At 38.7% G+C, this 18,859-nt stretch overlaps 1 protein-coding gene across 3 annotated transcripts in view; it reads right to left on the reverse strand.

Moving 5' to 3' along the window:
* Window positions 1-152: 152 nt before the first annotated feature.
* Window positions 153-18,859, reverse strand: part of LOC111238196 (protein kinase C and casein kinase substrate in neurons protein 1-like) — a 35,183-nt gene continuing 16,476 nt past the window's right edge. For all 3 annotated transcript variants that reach the window (XM_022767601.1, XM_022767602.1, XM_022767603.1), the window contains 9 exons: window positions 14,794-14,923; window positions 11,366-11,522; window positions 10,949-11,184; window positions 9,862-10,017; window positions 7,159-7,334; window positions 5,210-5,330; window positions 4,998-5,104; window positions 4,054-4,250; window positions 153-2,302 (listed from right to left, as the gene is read on the reverse strand). In XM_022767601.1, the coding sequence (XP_022623322.1) occupies window positions 2,193-2,302; window positions 4,054-4,250; window positions 4,998-5,104; window positions 5,210-5,330; window positions 7,159-7,334; window positions 9,862-10,017; window positions 10,949-11,184; window positions 11,366-11,522; window positions 14,794-14,853 (1,320 nt within the window). In that variant the 5' untranslated portion in view covers window positions 14,854-14,923 and the 3' untranslated portion in view covers window positions 153-2,192. The remainder of the gene's footprint in view (window positions 2,303-4,053; window positions 4,251-4,997; window positions 5,105-5,209; window positions 5,331-7,158; window positions 7,335-9,861; window positions 10,018-10,948; window positions 11,185-11,365; window positions 11,523-14,793; window positions 14,924-18,859) is intronic.

The following is an 18,859-nucleotide window of genomic DNA, read 5'->3' on the forward strand; positions in this document are numbered from 1 at the left end:
GTCACGCTTTTATGATACACTGACAATTCCATTGCAATGAAATTCATACGATATGGTACCTATTACTTAATATGTTTTCCTTTGCTGTTATTTTAATGAAACACATTTACATGTATAACACTACATTTTGTCTTAATAGTCAATCACTTGCATTTTTTTTTTTTTTTTTTTACATTTTTTCTGTTACATTTACACAACTCATACACACTGGATGATGAAGATGTTTTCCCCCAAAATATTAACCTGGTAAAGTGGATTATGTGTTTGAACTTGCGTGTACTGTGTATATTCGTGTGTTTAATGCGTGTGTATTGGTGTGTGCGTGTGTGGGTGGGTGTGCATACGCGCATTGCGGATGTGGGACAGTTTGATGATAGGAGTCCTTTTTGCTATGCTGGACAGCTTTACTCTAAGACACAACTTGTGAGCTGGTGATGTGTTTCTCCTCATGTGTGAGACCCAAACCTGTCAAATCCTGTTCCAGACACAGAGCTAAACACATCTGACTGCTGTTGGTCTGGTGAAATTTAAAAACTTCAGGACAACTAAGTTATAAAAAGCTCTCTCTCATCTAATCAGAGATTTAGGTGCAACTCGTAGCAAGACAACTCACTAATCAACGTCTGATGAATGCCAGTTCCTGCTATAAATTTAATTTCTATGGAGCAAGTTAAAGATTTAAAAATAACCATGTAATGCACTGTGTAAGCATCATCTTACATGCAGTGCAGTACTGGTGACAAATGTTCTCCCTGTGTCATTGCGCAGTGTTTTGCAGACAAATGAAGTTTGGGTGGACTGGGAGGCAGCTACAAGTTCATCTTCACTGAAGCTGTTTCATATGTGATATGTGAAGTTATTGCATGGAGAGAAAACAGAGTTGATGGTACTGGGTCATTCTTTGGCTCAGCAGGGAAACGGGCCACATAACTAGTGCTTTTTGCTAGGTAGGGCTTTAACTGACAGTGGAGAACCATGTTTAGACAACATGCCCTCTTTCAAGCCCAAACACTAGTACATTCATGTCCTGTTGGAGAGGCTTCGATCTTCAGACAACAGTCTGCAGCACAGTAATGCATTGACATGCCTCCATTGGCCCCTCACTCTGGAAGAAAAGTGCCCGGCAAAGGCATTGTTCAAAACCCTCCTCTCATACTGCAGTGGCACCCTCAAAAAGATGACTTGATCCGGCTTCGCTCAGAGGGAATGTATCACTCATGTTTCTTGTTAGCAGTAGTGGATTAAAATAAGACCTGAATTACTGAACCAAGAATGAAAGCTTCTGCAGAAACTGCATATCCTTTCCATGGGTTGCATGAAGATGATATTGTGATGCTAAGAAAAAGAAATATCTATGTTAAAAACAAAACAAACAAACATAAAATCGGTTCATCAACAAGCTTCCTCTCATGAAAACAGAAGCATGTACATGTCCAGAAGCACGTGATGCTAAAAAGTGAACTCTGCATTTGTAGTTGAAGTGTTGCATCAGGTTGTAGCCTACACAAGGCTGCAGGAATCAGGGAATGCAAGTTGTTGCATAGCACATGCTGCTATGCAAGCTTAGAAACAGTTAGAAACACATAGCACTGCACACACTGGAAAAGAGGTTGGACCAAATCACAAAGAAAAACAAAAAAAGAAAAGAAAAGGATACTGTCTGTGGTACTTTTAACACTACACAGCATTCCTGATGTAAGAATGACGACTGACCACACACAGCATTAAAAATGCTACACAAAAATGGCATCACACTGTATATACACAATGCAGGTTAGAGAAGCTCGTCTTTGTCGAATGGGTATAACTGATTATATTATCTTCCCATTTTCACAAGAGAACAGACTGCAGTGTACTGCAAGTTTAAATAAGCTGCATTATATGTTAAATACAGCTACACAGAGAAGCAATGTGTTCCTGCACTGTCTTGATGTTATAGTTGAGTGTGTATATACTGGAATAACTGCTGCTCCTGTTTTTAAATGTGTAAGTCCACCCACCCCAAATGCTGGATAAAATATATTATACTGATATATTGTCTTTTAGGTTACTAAGTTTTTATTTAGGCAAGACTGCTTGGCGCATCTGTTGGGCAAGGGATGTGTTGCTCTTAAGTCTCTGGCTATGTGCGGTGCAATTGGATGGGACAGTTCAAGCTGCCTCCAATGGCTTGTCCTTGTCCAGTAACGTGACTAGATTGGCTCGACGTAATTGGCCGGGTACAGTCCCTCTCGGCCGTTGTCCAAACGACCTCTACACCAGCCTTGCTCGTCTTCATCCTCAGTCTTGGTCAGTTCATCACCTGTGAAGGAGACACCACTCCTTAATCAACACGCAGTCTCGTGTCAAATAGTGAGAGTGAATCAAAATCTGAAAGAGATATTTGAAAATACTGCTCCACATTTCTGCTGATTAATGCCTTTTAGATTTCTATAATACACGTCTCTTTTTGTATTGTATTATAGCTGGTATGAAATTCTGAGGTTATGAATCCAAGTCTTCTCGCTCCCAGTAAAAATCTGATTAAAGAAATTTAATATATTTTTTTATTATTTTGAATTTTCATATTCTATCTACTCAGATAAAGAAATTATTTGACTTTTTCAGAAGGATAGCTGTGCCTGTACAGTAAATATGAGCTCCTGGTGGTTAGTTTATCTAAACATAAAGACTGGGAAGAGAAGGAGTAAACTAGGTAATTGCCTGCTGGCTTATGCTACACTACACATCTAACTCATAGAAAAGAGCGTGGTATCAATCTTCACAAATAACTCATGGCAAGAAAGCAGATGCACTTCCCAAAAAGGTAAACCATTCCTTTTACTGTGAATTTCAAATGGTCTAAACGCTGTCTAAAAGTCTCCAATACAGTTAGGAATCTAACTGTGGTGGAAAAATACTGAAAACCTTTTTTTATTGTTCTTCTCTTCTTCTTTCCTAAAATTAGCCAAATATAAAGATAGTGTGTGTGTAGAGTGACCTATCAAGTGTTATTTTTTAATTGTAGGATGTAAAGTCAGTTTTTGTATAGGTATGCAGACTTCTTTTTTCCCACGTCTAATGCATTTCAGTGACTTGAATTTGATTAGGCTGTGCCGATCCTGTTTCACCGAATAATCAAGGTAGAGTAAATGAAAGATACCCTATGGAGTTTTTGACCATTAATAATACTATGAAACATTGTTTTTATGTGTGGGTCCCTGTTGTGTGTTTTCACATGGATGTGCATGAGGACACACGCTCACAAGCACAGGGTGACACCAATATACTGTATAATACAATTCCTGCCAATTGTCTCACATTATTCCACTAATGTACAGGTGGCAGTAAAGAACCAAGAGACACAGGAATAGAAATAGAAAAGTTCTAGCGAGTACACACAAACAAAAAATTTGCTTTGCAAATGTTTTCTGAGGAAAGAAATTCATTCAACACATTCATTACGCCTCAAGGATTTACATAATTGCACTTTGGTGAGTAACACTGAATGTAAACATGTGTTTTGTTTGTTTACAGGAAAACTCCATAGGACACCTTTAACTTTTAACCTCTCATTTGCATACAGGTATAAAAGAAGTCTTTAAAGACTAAAAGTTTAAAAACATCTTATCTCAAACTGTGAAGTTAGAAATAGCATGTGGGAATGAAATGAAGACACACAGCTGTGGCTTCTTTGATAATCTTTATCTGCGTAAAGCTTGTCTTTAAATAGTTAATTATGTCACTGTGTGCGGCTCTAAAAGCACTTTTTCAGACCTTTCGCAAAGAGCTTGTGATAATTGGTGGCAAGTGCCTGTAATTTGTTTTCTATGTGGCCATTATTGACTAATCACTGCTATCTTCTGAAGAGGGCGGGAGCTTTAGAGCAGAAATCCGAGGCAGAGTTGATGATTTTTGGCCAACTGTGTGCAGCTTCTCATCTCATCATAAAACCCCTGCCTGCAGTGTCCCAGGTCCTTTATACATTAATAAGTTAATGAGTACATGTGAGCTTAGCTGGATGATGGTAGGCAAAAATCATTTCTCCTGTGTCATGTGGTCACTGATAATTACCTGCTTTGAAGGAGAGCTCATCCTGTTCCTGGCCTTCATAGTCATAGAGAGCACGTACACGGACTCCTTTCCCAGTGCTGGAATCATCTTCGAATGAATTCCCGTTCCCACCGTTTTCATTGCCGGAGTACGCAGCAGGCTGCTCATCATCAGACCACTCGGTCGAGTAAGCTTGATTCTTATCATAGCTGCTCACACTGGAGGTGAGAGAAAATGCACGCTTTGATGTCAGGAGACCGCAATGCATAAGCCTTTTTAAAGATTGAGACGAGTGATAATCTATAATTTTCTTGTTGTTAACGAATCCCATGAGAAGGTCAAAACCAAGAATGGATTGATTTTACTATTAAGTATTGCTTGTATGGCTGTATTCTCCTGTGCCATAGACCTTCATTGTTGTTTTAAAAACACAACAGTGACCCAGACAATTGCACTGGATGTCATGTTCCTTTATCACAATGAACACGGACGTTTTAGTTTATTTGAATCAATTGCACTTATACCAGCGTACAGTTGCAATTACCCACTATGATTCAAAATCCACAGATGAAAATAGTCCCTGGCAAATATGACACTTAGTCCTGATGGAGTAAAATTTAGTAAAAACAGCAAAAAAAAAAAAAAAAAAAAAGGTTCATATTTGACCTGTTTTTAAAGATGTATATCGTCAGTAGGAACCAATGGGCCTGGGAGTGACTGCTACAGACATGGTCTAACACGGACGGACACATTGTTGGTTTTGGTCGTTTCGTGAGATTTGTTGATAGAAACACAAATATCATTATCAACAGTTCTTCCAAGAGTTTAAAATAAAGTAAAAGATACATTAGTCACTTCTTCCAATATAATGATCAGATTTGATTCGTAATGTAATTTCCTGATTAAATAGGGGTGTGTTTAAATGTGATGGATGTGATTGTAAACAATAGATTCCTTGAACTAACCTGCTACGGTCACCAGGTGGAGCCACATGGTCAGTGCTCGGAGTGGGTGGGGCTCCGTCTGGTTTCTTCTTCTTTGGAGGAGCACTGGCCTGGTCTGGGTTGTATTCCTGGAGAGGAGAGAGAAAGGAAACACATGGAAGCAGAATAAAGAATTGTAATAAATTAGGAGAAAGGGTTTCCTTGTGTTTTTGGTGGAAGGTTTGATGCTGTACCTCAAATGCAGGCCAGTTCATATGCATCCCAGGACCATGGTTGTTGCTGAACCACTTCAGGTCCTCTTGTGTGTTTGCAGCCAGGATTGTGCGCTCCAGTTCTCTGTATATTGTGGCATAGCTGAGGAGAGGAAAATGGAACAAATAGTGACAATGAAAGTGCCAGAAGGGATCTGGGGGGGAGGGGGTCTGACAATTTGGCAACAGAACCCACAGTGTAGTTCAAATGGGTCTGGGTTGACAGAGCTCCAATATTAGGGCATGAAAAGACTGAAGTGTCTCCCTGAGTTTTCTGCTGAAGCTGGAGCCCCCCAACAGCTGAGTTATTTGGCCTGAACAGTCCTAGCCTTGTATAAGGATTTTACTATGTTGCCACAATCTTCCTAAATCACTGCAATCTGTAGCAGATTAAAAAGGCACATTAACCTTGTAATTGTATTACCTAAAATACAGGATGAACCAATATGTCCATGTTTAACTCTGGTCTAGACCGATGCAGTAAGAAAAGTATTTTTTTCACATACAGTGTGGCATAATCACGCACAAACAGCAACATCATTGAAGTGTTTTTTTCCCCCAAAGCTGGAATAAGTGATGGAAGAAGTGAGCTACAGCATGTTTTTGAAACAGAAAATTAAGCAATTAGATTTCATAACTGGATTTTGGACAGACGAGTGAATGCCTCTCTCCAAAAGGCAGTGATATAACTCCTAACAGCGCAGCAACTGCCTCTCCACAGATAATAATCTGAAGCTTTATTCAGTGATGCTGGAGGAATATTTAAATATATTCAATTTGGGCATATGTAAATTTAAGCCAATAAAAGCTCACAGGATACCTCAATTGCCTTTTTCCAGATGTAATGTGACACCTCTGTGGCAAAGTAGAAATATAGATTAATCTAAGTATAAGAACATATCTAATATGTTGAATTTGTTGTGTTATAAATGAAATCTGGCAATAATTTATGAGAGGACTCACTGCTGCATGGAAAAAAAACAGTCTCATATACAGTAAATACATTTCATCTGCTTTTCTGTGGATAAATATATGAGTATTATGCCAAAAATGCTTTCACGATAGAGGAGGAAAGAGCACTGGATTCAGTCATAAATAAAATGAATACCACATAAAATTATAATGTTTGGGTGTGTCTAGACTTACTCTATATAACGCAATATGGGCACTCAAAAAACAGTTTCTCTTAAAACAAAGTTATCTGATGTCATTGAAGGCAACACAGGTGTGAAATGGCTGAAATGGATCAAATCGAAGGTGAATGATGAAACCAGTGCAGCTCTCGACACTCTGATGAGCTCGACTAATCCATGACAACCAAAGATGGCAGGTTTGGTTAAGGAGCCTGAGGATCACTTTGCCATGGGTGCCAGCTTTGTTGTAACATGCAGGTTCAAAACATCCAAGAATATGACAAGCATTCACTCTGAATAAAATTCAGTTTGGCAGAATCCTCATTGACTGAATCATCAATTCATTAGTGCTGTGAGTCTGAACGCTAATGAGAAATGTATGCCTGGTTGAGAAGTGTGTTCAGATTAATCAGTTTGAAGTGAACTGTACTGAATGTGACACAAAGCAAACAAATCCATGATACATTTGTTTGCAATGTGATTATTTCTGATTAAAAGTAAGGGTATGCAATCCAGCTCTAGGAATTCATTACCCATGTTGCATGTGCTGATGGTGCATCGAAATATACTGTTCATTTTGTATGATGACAATTTAATGGACTGAAATGATATATAAATGTAGGGGAGATGTGGAAAACTGAAGAATAACAAAATTGATAAAATAACATGATGAAAAATCTGTGAGGTCTGCTTTTACCACTCATACAGTATTATATGTCAGAGCAAACACAGTCAAGTGATCCTGAAACAGTAGCTCTGAGAAGCCTAAATAAAAGTGGCTCCTTCAGCCTGACTAACCTTGGGTTCTCAGTGAGGTTAAGGTGGCGTTTGATGTCCAGCAAAGCCTCCTTGAGGAAGGTCAGCCTCTTGACTTCATGCTGCTGGCACTGGTCAAACACTTGCTCCATGCTCTCCATGTACTGAGGGGTGCACTTGTTCAGCTCCTCCAGAGACTTCTCATACTTTTCTTTAGCCTTAGACAGAAAACAGAAACCACAGATTAACGAATTGGCTAGAAAAATGTTTAATTATAATTCCTATTTTAATGACTAACTTATTCTTATTTGGAAATTCATACACTGCAATTATAATATATATGCCCCCTAAAACTTCAATGGCCTTTTAATGGGGCTTGCACTACACTTTAATGTACTTCATGGTGCTGTGACTTTTTTGTACAACTAAATGTCTGCTCCTATAACCAAATGTATCATTTAAATATGCCCATCTTTGCCTTTGCACCGCATTCATCTATCACGACATAACATCTTAAACTGTTCATTTAAATAAGAATATGTCAAAAGCCAGATCAATTAGCTTAATCAATAGCCATTTAAAGCCCTGCCAGGTCACCAATATGCAGCAGCAGAGAGAAGGAGCCTGCAGCAGTGAGATAAGACAGGATGATACTTTGTGGTCTGTTTGCAAAGAAATGTATATATATATAACCTTTATTTAGACAGGGGAATCCATTGAGACCGAGGTCTCATTTTCAATGGCGCCCTGGTTACATACAAGGAATCTGATTCATAAAAACAATATAAAACAATCAAACATTTGTTTGTTCATAAAACAGTGTAAAACAGTCAATACAAAAACACACAATCTCACCAGTATCATATAAATTAATAGCATAAAATAAAAAATTGAAAATAAATAAATAAATAAAAAAGTTTAAATTTATGTTAAAAAATATACAAAACATATACAGCCCTAAACATAAGGCTCAAATAACAAATCTTAAATGCGCCCAAAGAGACTATGTTATTTAACTTAATTGTCTCATTAAGGTTATTCCAGGCTCTAGGCACACAATAGCTAAAAGCAGTTTAACCCAGTTTAGTTTTGACTTGTGGCACTTCAAGGATTAACCAATCCTGAGATCTTGTCTGGTAAGGATTAAAGTGCCACACAATGAGGGATGTTAGGTAATGAGGTAGTTTTTGTAAGATAGCTTTATAAGCATACATAAGCAAATGCTGTCTTCTCCGAGCAGCCAGGGCGACCAACCCACTGCTTGGTAAAGATTACAGTGATGTGTTCTGAAGTGATCACCAGTAATGAAACGAAGTGCTGAGTGATAAACACTATCAAGCTGTTTCAAAGTGGTAGCAGCAGCATGCATACAAATGGTATCACCATAATCAAGTACAGACAAAAAAGTAGATTGTACTAACCGCTTTCTAGTTTCAGCCGAAAAACAAGATCTGTTTCTAAAAAGGAACTCAAGGATCATCCTCAACTTTTTAGCATGATGTTTAAAGGAGAGCTCTTCATCAATGAATACCCCAAGGTACTTACGGGTGGACACTCTTTCAATTTAAGAACCATCCATTGTGCAAATATTGAAATCAATTTACTCCAAGGAGTGTGATCTTGTAAATGGAATATATTTTGTTTTTAAAACATTTAAAACAAGTTTAAGCTGTAAGAGTGAATGTTGGATTGATTCAAAAGCTATCTGCAAAGTAGATAAGGCTCCCTTCAATCTAGGTGCAGATGAATAAAGCACAGTGTCGTCAGCATTAAAATTCACCTTACAGCCATTATCGAATGAGACAATGTCATTTATACATAGGGTGAAAAGTAAGGGGCCTAAAATTTAACCCTGTGGTACGCCTTTAGTGACCTTCAAAATGGTGGAACGTGCAGAGTCTGCAAAAATACATTGTGTTCTCTCTGCAAGATAGCTTGCAAACCATTGGCAGGCAATCTGTTCCAGGCCAACAGAGGCTAGTTTATTTATTAAAAGTAAATGGTCAACTGTATTGAAGGCTTAAGACAGATCAATGAACAAGGCAACACAGTACTGTCCATTGTCAAGACCACATATAACATCATTGAGAACAAGAGATGCAGCTGAAATGGTACTATGGCCAGATCTAAAACCAGACTGAAAAGTATTTAAGATGCTATTTCTCTATTTCTCTTTAAGAATTAACTAAGCTGTCAATTAAATAAAGATTCAAGGATCTTGGCTAAACAGGAGAGCTTGGAGATTGGACGATAGTTATTTCAATCAATACTGTCTCCTCCCTTATGAAGTGGAAACGTGTGCAGATTTCCAGATCTTAGGAACGATTCCTGAGCTAAGAGACAGGTTGAAAATATATGTCAGGGGCCTGGCTAAGACCAGAGCAGCTTTCTTCAGAAGACTGTGGTCAAGCTGATCAGCACCTGTAGACTTTTTTGGGTCTATTTTCAAAAGAGCATTTCTCACCTCTGTTTCAGACAGTGGACTAAAAAAGACATAGTAGTATTTTAAAGACAGTAGCAAAAAATCATGCTTTAAAATATTTGTGTGTACACAAATATGTATTAGGTATTTTTGTATATTTCATATGTGTGTATTTAATCTTCTATAATCTTCTAAACAGCAATCGTCTATCAAAGGTATCTTAACTTATTTTGCCATAATTTTGTTCTGGACACATTTGTTTTTTACTGGACTAAAACTAAAAGAATTTAATCTCTTTATTTGATTTCTGGTCTTTTTCTCACCTTGTGCATATCCTGTTTGCATTTGTCCACTTTCTCGTGGAGTTTCTTCTGCTGGTCTGGTGTGACAGAAGCCTCGGTCTTGCCGTTGGCCTCTCGGGTTGCAGCCAGCTTCTCCTCCTTGCAGGCCATGTGGTATCCTTTCTTCGCTGTCTCCATCTGCACATCCAAACACACAGACTCTCAGTACCTCAAATACATAATTTGATTCGACCAAAGGAACATAAGGGAGTCATATTTTCTCATCTCAAAGTAGGAATGGCCTTGTCCAGACAGGATATACTCCATGTTATTGTGATCACTTCATAAATATTATTATGGACCAGAGCCGTGTTTTGTTATTTAGAAAAAAAAGACCAAAGTCCTTGTCTAAGTTCTGTAATGTCATGCTGAGGCAGTTGGACCCAAACAGATCTTCAAAATGACCAAATAAATGAAAACTTCAACCTTGAACACATTGCTAAATCATTGGTTTTAGGCAGTAAAGTCAATATCCACAAAGTGTCTCCTTAAGATGAAAATCAAGACACAGTCCACTGACAGTTAATTAGTGAGTGACTCTGTGGAGTCGTTGAGTTTTTATTTGAAACTGTGAATTAGGAAACATGCCAGTATAACCACCATGGGTGCAGATGAAATCATTAGAACAGCCTACGTCTCAAAGGTAAAAGTCCAATATTATAGAAATAAGATAGAAATTCTACTTCAATCAAAAAACAAATAATTAACAGAGAATAGTACTTACATAGTCTTACAGTTTGTTTACACTTTCGAGGAGCTGATGGATTCTGGACAGAGCTAGGCTAGCTGTATCTCCTTTTTAAGGCTTTGTGCAAAGCTAAGCTAACCGTCTATTTCCCAAAATGTCCCAAATAGTGGAGAATGACAGAAGAGCGAGGAGAGATTACAGTGTTGATGTGACATAGCTGGACACTAAGCAACACAACAGTATGACAAGTAGATGGTGTGAGCTCGCGAGAACCAGTAAACAGCTCATTACATTCACGACATGCTTACTCACATTCTTACAACCATTTCTGATTTACCAGGGACAATGATGATAGTCAAATTTGTTTCCATCCACCCTCACCTCCTTGAGCTTTTTGGCCCATGGTTTCTGAGCCTTCTTGAAGCCTTCTTCCGCCTCTTTGGCCTCTTTAAAGCCACCAATCATTTGCTTGTGATATGCCTCCTTCTGCCAGTTCTTCACTTTCTCGACGTCGTCGTTCATCAGGTTGTTCTTCACGTCTTGGTGCAGCTCGCTCACCTTCTCTGCCTCGGTCATCACAGCCAACCAGGCTCTCTCCACGGAGCCATACTGTGGGCCTGCGAATCAGAAGAAATGATTCCTTGTGAATAAAATATTTAGAGGCAATATTGGGCAGTCAAATATGACCACAAAGCAAATATCAAACAGTGTAAACAGAGCTTTGGCAAACTGAAAGACAGTGTAAAGTACATTCATTTATCGAGCTATTTATTCTATTGACCCTCTCCAAAAGCTGACCTTTCTCAATAAGCTGTCTCCATCTCTTGGACCAAGCAGTTAGCTGATCACCGTAGGCTTTTTCTATCTTGGCACGTTCCTGCAGGCAGCCCATAAGGTCATTGCAGAGCCGATGGCCGTCATCAAATCTCTTGACAGCACGTTTGTAGTTCCCCACCTGAGAACAGAAAGACACAAATGGGTTAAAAGGTGGGACTTGCAAACATCTGTACATATATCACAGAGGAGTAAATACTACAAATAAATTTAAAAAAACTGACAAAAATGATATATCATGATACATGTGTGCTATAAAATGTGCAGAATTTGACTTCAGTATGGGTTTGTAATAAGTTAATTAATTAATAGTTAGCAGAGTATTAAATGTGGTTGCCACAGCAAATTGTGTAATTTTGATTTTAGATATCTAAAGAATATTAAACATGAGGCAACTTTAAGGAGGTTTAGCTCTTTCATCATTTCTACATTTTAAAGATAGGTATTTAGAGGTAGGTATGAATCACTAATTATTCCTCATCAATCATTTTTATTTTAATGCTTATTGTAATTCACAGTTAGGTTTTGCTCTAAGCAAAGAAAACACCCAAGTAGTATCAAAGTATGAGCTGAATTTCTGTCCTTTCATGTAGAAATATCACATAATGGTGCTTTAAAAAAAAAAACTACGTTCTTATTTATTTAATTATTAAGAGATTATGGTGTTTGTGTGTTTAAATTGTGGGGGATGATACTCTCAATACACTTTACCCATCCCACTGGGGGTGTATCGTCCATTATTACATATTTTTTGTGGCTGGTTCTACACATTAATTTCTTCATTGATTACAGTATCTTATTAGATTACCTTCTGTTGTTGTGCAGAATCCCAAAGCAGAAGTAAGTAAGAGGGACATTGTACTTTTTGCATTTAAGCAACACATAGACGTGAAATCTTCTGACATTTGTTGGACACAGGCTGAGTTATATGTGGGTGTCTTCACCCATCTTACTCTATACTGTACAGGAGGCAGTAAATTGCAATATATGAAATGCTACACTATCACACATTCTGAATCCAAGCAGGAAGCAGCTTCAGCCATCTTCATTCTCTGAATAAAGGTATCAAAGCTCCATGCATTCTCTATTATCCAACCCACACAAACATACAAGTACTGAGATTTATTTTCTGTCAAAATTACTTCACTCTTTTCTTTGAGATCTTGCCACCTTAAGTGAGACTGCCTTAAAAAAAAGCAACGCCAGGCTGTGTGGCTCCGCCTCCTCAGTGCCTGCAGGGGGCGTGAGCTCATGGTGCATGATGAAGGAAGGGTAGTGAGGGAGAGGGGGTTGCTCGTGCCTGTGCATGTGTAGTTATGCAATGACATGGGTGCTTTATTGCGTGTGTGTGTGTGTGTGTGTGTGTGTGTGTATCTGTTTGTGTGTGCACAAACTGCGACTGCTTTAATCCTCTTGAGTGGTGTAATGCAGGCAGACAGATTCTCAGGGAGACAGACGATGAGGTAGAGACAGAAATACATAAAAACCTCAGACTTGGTTTGTATACGCTGTAAACACATACAGTTTTATACATCATACAGACATGAGACATGAAAAGCGTGTCTGATGTGCTCGCTGGCTGCAGAGCTGCGCTGTGATTGGTCCTGACATGAGCCTGCATGTGTGCTTATGGTTTGAGATGAGAGCGCTGCAGGGAAGCAGTGAGACAGGTGTGTGACGGTATGAGTTTTGGCCTGTGTGACAGACTGCCAAATCACACCAACAACAACACACAGGTACACTGGTTCTACATATGAAAACACACCTGAGCTCTTGTATTTCGACAAGGTGGGGATTATTTTATGGCTATATGAGGTTTGATTGTGTTTTTTTGCCCAGTTGTATGACACAACCAGAGAGTAAAGCATTTTTCTTTTAGCACTTATAAACCATGAGCTGATCCGAGCTGCGTTGCTAGTATACAGATGCTATAGGCAGGTGCATGTGGTGAAAGGCCGTCTCAGAGTGGCCGATGACTGAAGCTCTTTGTCTTTGTGTCTCTGTGGCTAAGAGCCATGATACAAAGAAGACTCTGTACTGGGGGAATTCATTAACGCTAATTTGGTTAGAAATGCACACACACAGACACATACAGACACACACATAGTGCATTCAGCACAAGTGAAGATGGATACAACTTATATGACGTTTATATTTGTCTATAACAAAAAGGATTTATAATACATACACGAAAAGGAACATTCTCTAAACAACAAAGGACTGTGTTAAAAAAGTGCCCCTGCAGTAGGTTCACATTTGTTCGTTACATCGTAGTAAAAGTATTAATTAAGTATTAATTGTGAACTGGCCACAAGGAAAGAATGATGATAAATATCTAAACATATGTTTATCTTATTCATCCATTTAGTTTGGAATAAATACTTTAGGTGAATGATGGAAGCTCATTTACAGCAGAAAAATTATTCTTGCATTGTAACAACCTTAAGTTTGTTTTTTCATAGCCTGCCTTAACTTTTTTCCTAGTACGAATTGTTAATTAAATTTATTCCTGCCAAGAAAAAAGATACATAAAAAGTAAGATTAGCTATTCTTACAAAGAGAACAGGGGGGGAAAAGTTAAGACAGGCTTTAAAAACGTATTTCATTTCTTTTAAAAAAGTATATGTACGTGTTCACAACACCAGATAATAAAATGAGAATAATGCAAAAGTAATGCGTTTGTTAATCACTGTCATTACTCCTCAGTTTTCTTATTATAAACACGCTTTCTTTCTTTGTCACATCTGAATGTGTCAAACCATCCTTTTTTACAGACACTACAGACAAGTTTAGATTTAAATACACCTCTTTGCATCCTTTTAGACAGTTAGAGAAGAAGAGTCTGTTATATATGAAGCTATAGCCAGCAGCCAAGGTTAGCTTAGCTTAGCAAACAGACTGGAGACAGGGAAAAACAGCGAGCTTGGCTGAAAGTCTGCTTACCAGCATCTCTAAAGCTTACTAATTAACGCTTTACATCTTACTTGTGAAATCCAGGCAGATTTTGTTACCTTGATATTTACCAGACAGATATGTGATGATATGGTGGTATCTATCTTCTCATCTAACTCTTGGCGAGACAGCAGCAGGCATCAAACCCTCCTTTAAAGCGTAAAGCCACACTTAAATTATTTTGTTTCTGCAGTGTTTAATGCCTCAGATGTGGATAACAACATCAAGTGAAGTGACCCCTCGGTGGGTATCAAACAACATCATTACGACTTGAGACAAATTTCCTTCTAAAAACTTAATGACAGTAATCTCATTTTCATGGTTTCAGTGGTGACTCGGCTTGATTTCAGGGGCCAAATCAATACAAGACAAAGAGAGTGGGAGGGGTTGTTTTGCAGGGTGAAAAGCCATCAGAACAGATGCTGACGGTGTCTCTTTACCTCCCAGAAGCTGTCCATGGTGTCGTCAACACCTGCACTTTCATCGTAGGAGCCAGACATTTTCCTGGATGTGGCAAAGCACTCTAATGACTAAACCTGTCCTCTGCAGCAGAGCTGGGTTCCTCATGCACTGAAAGAGAAAGAGAGCAACAACAATGTGAGACAGTAACATGACACATACAAAAAACAAAGAAGTACAGTGAGTATGAGCAGGAAACATTAGTAGGAAAACATGGCCAGGCTGGCCTCTGTGTAACGATAAAGAACAGCAATGTGGCAGTTTTCCCTGACAACTGGAGGGAACCTTTCAGCGTGAGGGTTTCTATTTGAGACACTTATAATAATGAGATAAAAATAGTCTCCTCCGCCATGCATACAGCGCCTTGCTCCGAGGAAGGAGAAGGGGCATCTTATATTGGCGTGTCCTAGAAAAGACACCAAAGAGAGTAGAGCATCACACGGCTCTGACCCTGAATCCTTCCACAGAGCAAACCCACATGACACATTAAACCTTAACAACAGACACACAACAGCACACATGCTACACATGCTTCATCACAAAGTTCAGCAGCCCAGGAACGCGCTTTGTGTGCAAACATAGTATCATGTAATTGCAAGACTTAAAATAGAATTGAAACGCACACATTAAAAGAAGATCAACATGCCTATTTTCACGCCTACACATGTCCTTTAATGATGTGCTCTAATCACCGGTTCCTGCTGGATTTCCTCCAGCATTTAAGGTGATTTATATTTATTTGTCTGACGTCTGGTCGATATCTTACCACCAAGGTTAAAACAGAAGAGACTGCTGGATGCTATATTGGTATCGAACTCTGTTTGAAGCCTAATCCATTTTGCTCACATGACTAATGCTTCTCCCCTGACAGAGAGCTCTTCATCGCACTGCAACAACCAATATGACAAGGCAATAATATATTGCATGTGCCTAATAACAATGATGAGGCTGTGTTGATAATGCTCCTGCTCTGACATGGTTTCTTGCTCTTTATAATTAAATGTAGTTGATTGCGGCCATTATCTAATTCTGCACATGGTCAAAATGCAACTTTATTATAGCTTTTAATTAAAATGATGAAGAGTTTTGCACAATGCTATTAAGAGTACAGAGTCATTTATTGATTCTTAATATGCAAAATCCAAAATAAGTGTTAGTTAAGCGTTCTAGATAGAGGTCAATGAAGATGAAAGACGATTTTCGGCTAATTCAGATTATAAACTGAGTCGGAACTCTACAGTCTGCAGCATCACAATGAATATTTGGTTCAAATATTACCAGTGTCCTCCATACTTCATCCTTCAACTTCTCTCTGCAGTCAAGTGCAAATTAATTCCTGCAACATCCTTCATCCCTGGAATGAGTCATGAACAATGACTTTCTGTGTTAGGCTCAATTTGAACCAGCCTGGCCTCACTTTTTCTTATACACAACATGACAACACGACTGTCCTTGTGAGAAAAATAAGAGTGCTGAAATCACAAGGTCATCTTGCGAAGGGAAAGTAGTTTCAGTAGCAGCTCCTGCAGCGTGCTCTGTGTTTTCATACTCTGGTTTCAGCTGCAGAACAGGCAATCTAGTCCAGCTCAGAGCACTGACTGATTTAGCCGAGCTGTATTTTATCAAAGGCCATGGTTACTGTCACCAGCCATCACACCAGTCTGTGGGGCTCTTAACAGTCATGGCTTTCAGACAGCGGCTATTTCAAGAGAGCACTCTGTGCTGGTGCAACACAAAATACCAAAGGACTATTTCATGATTTAACAATTTTACAATTTCAGTTTCTGAATGAAAGACAACTCGAGCCTTTCAGTTGCACTGGGATCAGCAGCTTTTTTCCTGAAAAGGCAGCTCAAAGACTCTGACAGAAAGAAAAAAGAAAGAAGATGCAATGTTTTCTTTGCACTCTACTCCTCTATCTGAGTTGCAGTGTTTGATACAACTGCCAGCTGCATATAATGTAACTTTTCATAGGAGAAACAACATTTCACATGGCACAGAGTGACTGATTATGTCCTAATTAAAGCCTATAGATGAATTGAATATCATTATCAGTCATGGACAGCACAACCAATAAAAATGAATGCGATATTATGTATGTGCATAATATATAATAATCACTTCACTACCATCACAGTTTCATCTTTTAAATTTTGTTAGACATTTTCTGTTCTGTTCTGTTCTGATTCCAAAGACCATCTTGAGCTTGACTGACTTCTACTCCTGTGAGTTTGTACATCTTGCGGGGCCTTCCACATTATGTGTGAATCTATCATTTGGGACACACCGTCAGTAATCCCCTTCTTGAAAACAGGGACATGACCCCTTTCTGTAAATCCAACACTGAGGAGACATGTCAGCCACCCCAACAAACTGCTCTACAGATTATAGAGCCGAGTATGTAATCCATACCCTGTGCCACTGAATACAGTTCATGACAATAAAGAGACTCCAATTACATCACTGACTTACGCAAAGAAAAATGACTCAACCTCCCAGAGTTCAGACACATCTTTCTGTCATCCTGAGGACATACAGCATCTGTTTAAATTAAGTTTCATAAAGAAATAGTTTGACATTTTGGGAAATACACTTTCTTGCTGAGAGTTAGACGATTAGAGTGATACCACTCTCATATCCATAGGATAAATATGAAGCTACAGCTACAGCCAGCTTAGTTTACCATAGAGATTGGAAACAGTGGGAAACAGCAAGGGGAAACGGCTGTTTCCAAAGGTCATAGAATCTGCCTACCATCAGCTCTAAAGTTCACTAATTCACATGTTATATCTTGTTTGTTTAATTGGTGCAAAAACCAAAGTGTAAACAGGACAAGATGTGGTTTTCCAGTCTTTATGCTAAGCTAATCAGTAAAACTATTCCTTTAAAGGGGCTGTAAGTTTTCTCTGCCACAGAACATGGGTTAATTTTGGGAGCAGGTGATGGTGATGGTCGCTTGCTAAGAGCTTCAGCCATTGTTGTATTTACAAGACAAGAGGTTATACTTCTTTAGGACAGACTGGACACTACAGTGACAAGACAGACCTGGCTGTACTGGGACTAGCTGGTTAGCATGCTAACTTCAACAGAGGACAGGATGTGATAGAAATAGAAGTGTCAACATTGGCGTTGCTTTCCACAACTGATGACAGCTCTTGGCAAGTAAAAGAACAGCTGTTAATGCTAATGTTGGCAATGGAGCGATATCAAAACTTACAAATAGCTTCTTTAAAAAAGAACCTTGTGGCACAGCGTCCAGTTGAACCTACCACTGAGGCTGATATTCTTTTGTCAGTTGGACATAGTGATCATGTGTTTTGTAGACTATGTTGTATGTGTAACCTAATAGAGACCAATTATATGCTTATAGTAAGACACACTTGCATTCATAAGTGAAGGTATAGAAAGTTCAACTAACTAGTTTATATAGTTTCATACTCTTTCTTTAGGACCTGTGTGGTAAATATTCAGGATACATTTAAACAGGAGATTTGCTGCAATGGTTGATGATAACAATGCTTCCACCTGCTGAGATCAGTCTGACGCTCTCTCCTCAATAAATACAGACTCACCAGCGACCTCAAGGCCCTGCCTTATGGACGCAAATATTTGACTGAAGGTATTTTTGAAGAAAAAAAAACACACTGAAAGCTTAGTGACATAAATACTCAACTATGTGATGCAAGAAAACTTCATGCAGCTAGAAAGTTAAGCAGCCATAAGTAGCATTTCTTAATCTCAATAAACAAACACCATTGGTCAAGTTGCCGACCCGTCACCCTATTCGTCCAATAAGCTTTGGCATCCGTGACTACAACATCTAGTGACATCAAAGCCAGTTAAGCTCCGGCATGATGCCAGAATCCCATCTCACAATACAACCAATGTGTCCAGCAGCCAATTTTAACCAAAACTCACACACTTAAATCAACATAACACTTGATGACATTTAGAAAGCATTTAGAAAAAAAACAAATAATTCCCAGATAACGATCCACACATTTCATTAATTCAGTAATCTCAACATAGACTGGAGTCAAATAATTC

The sequence above is a fragment of the Seriola dumerili genome, unplaced genomic scaffold (genome assembly GCF_002260705.1).
Source record: "Seriola dumerili isolate Sdu_G_001 unplaced genomic scaffold, Sdu_1.0 BDQW01001222.1, whole genome shotgun sequence".
Classification (NCBI taxonomy): Eukaryota; Metazoa; Chordata; class Actinopteri; order Carangiformes; family Carangidae; genus Seriola; species Seriola dumerili.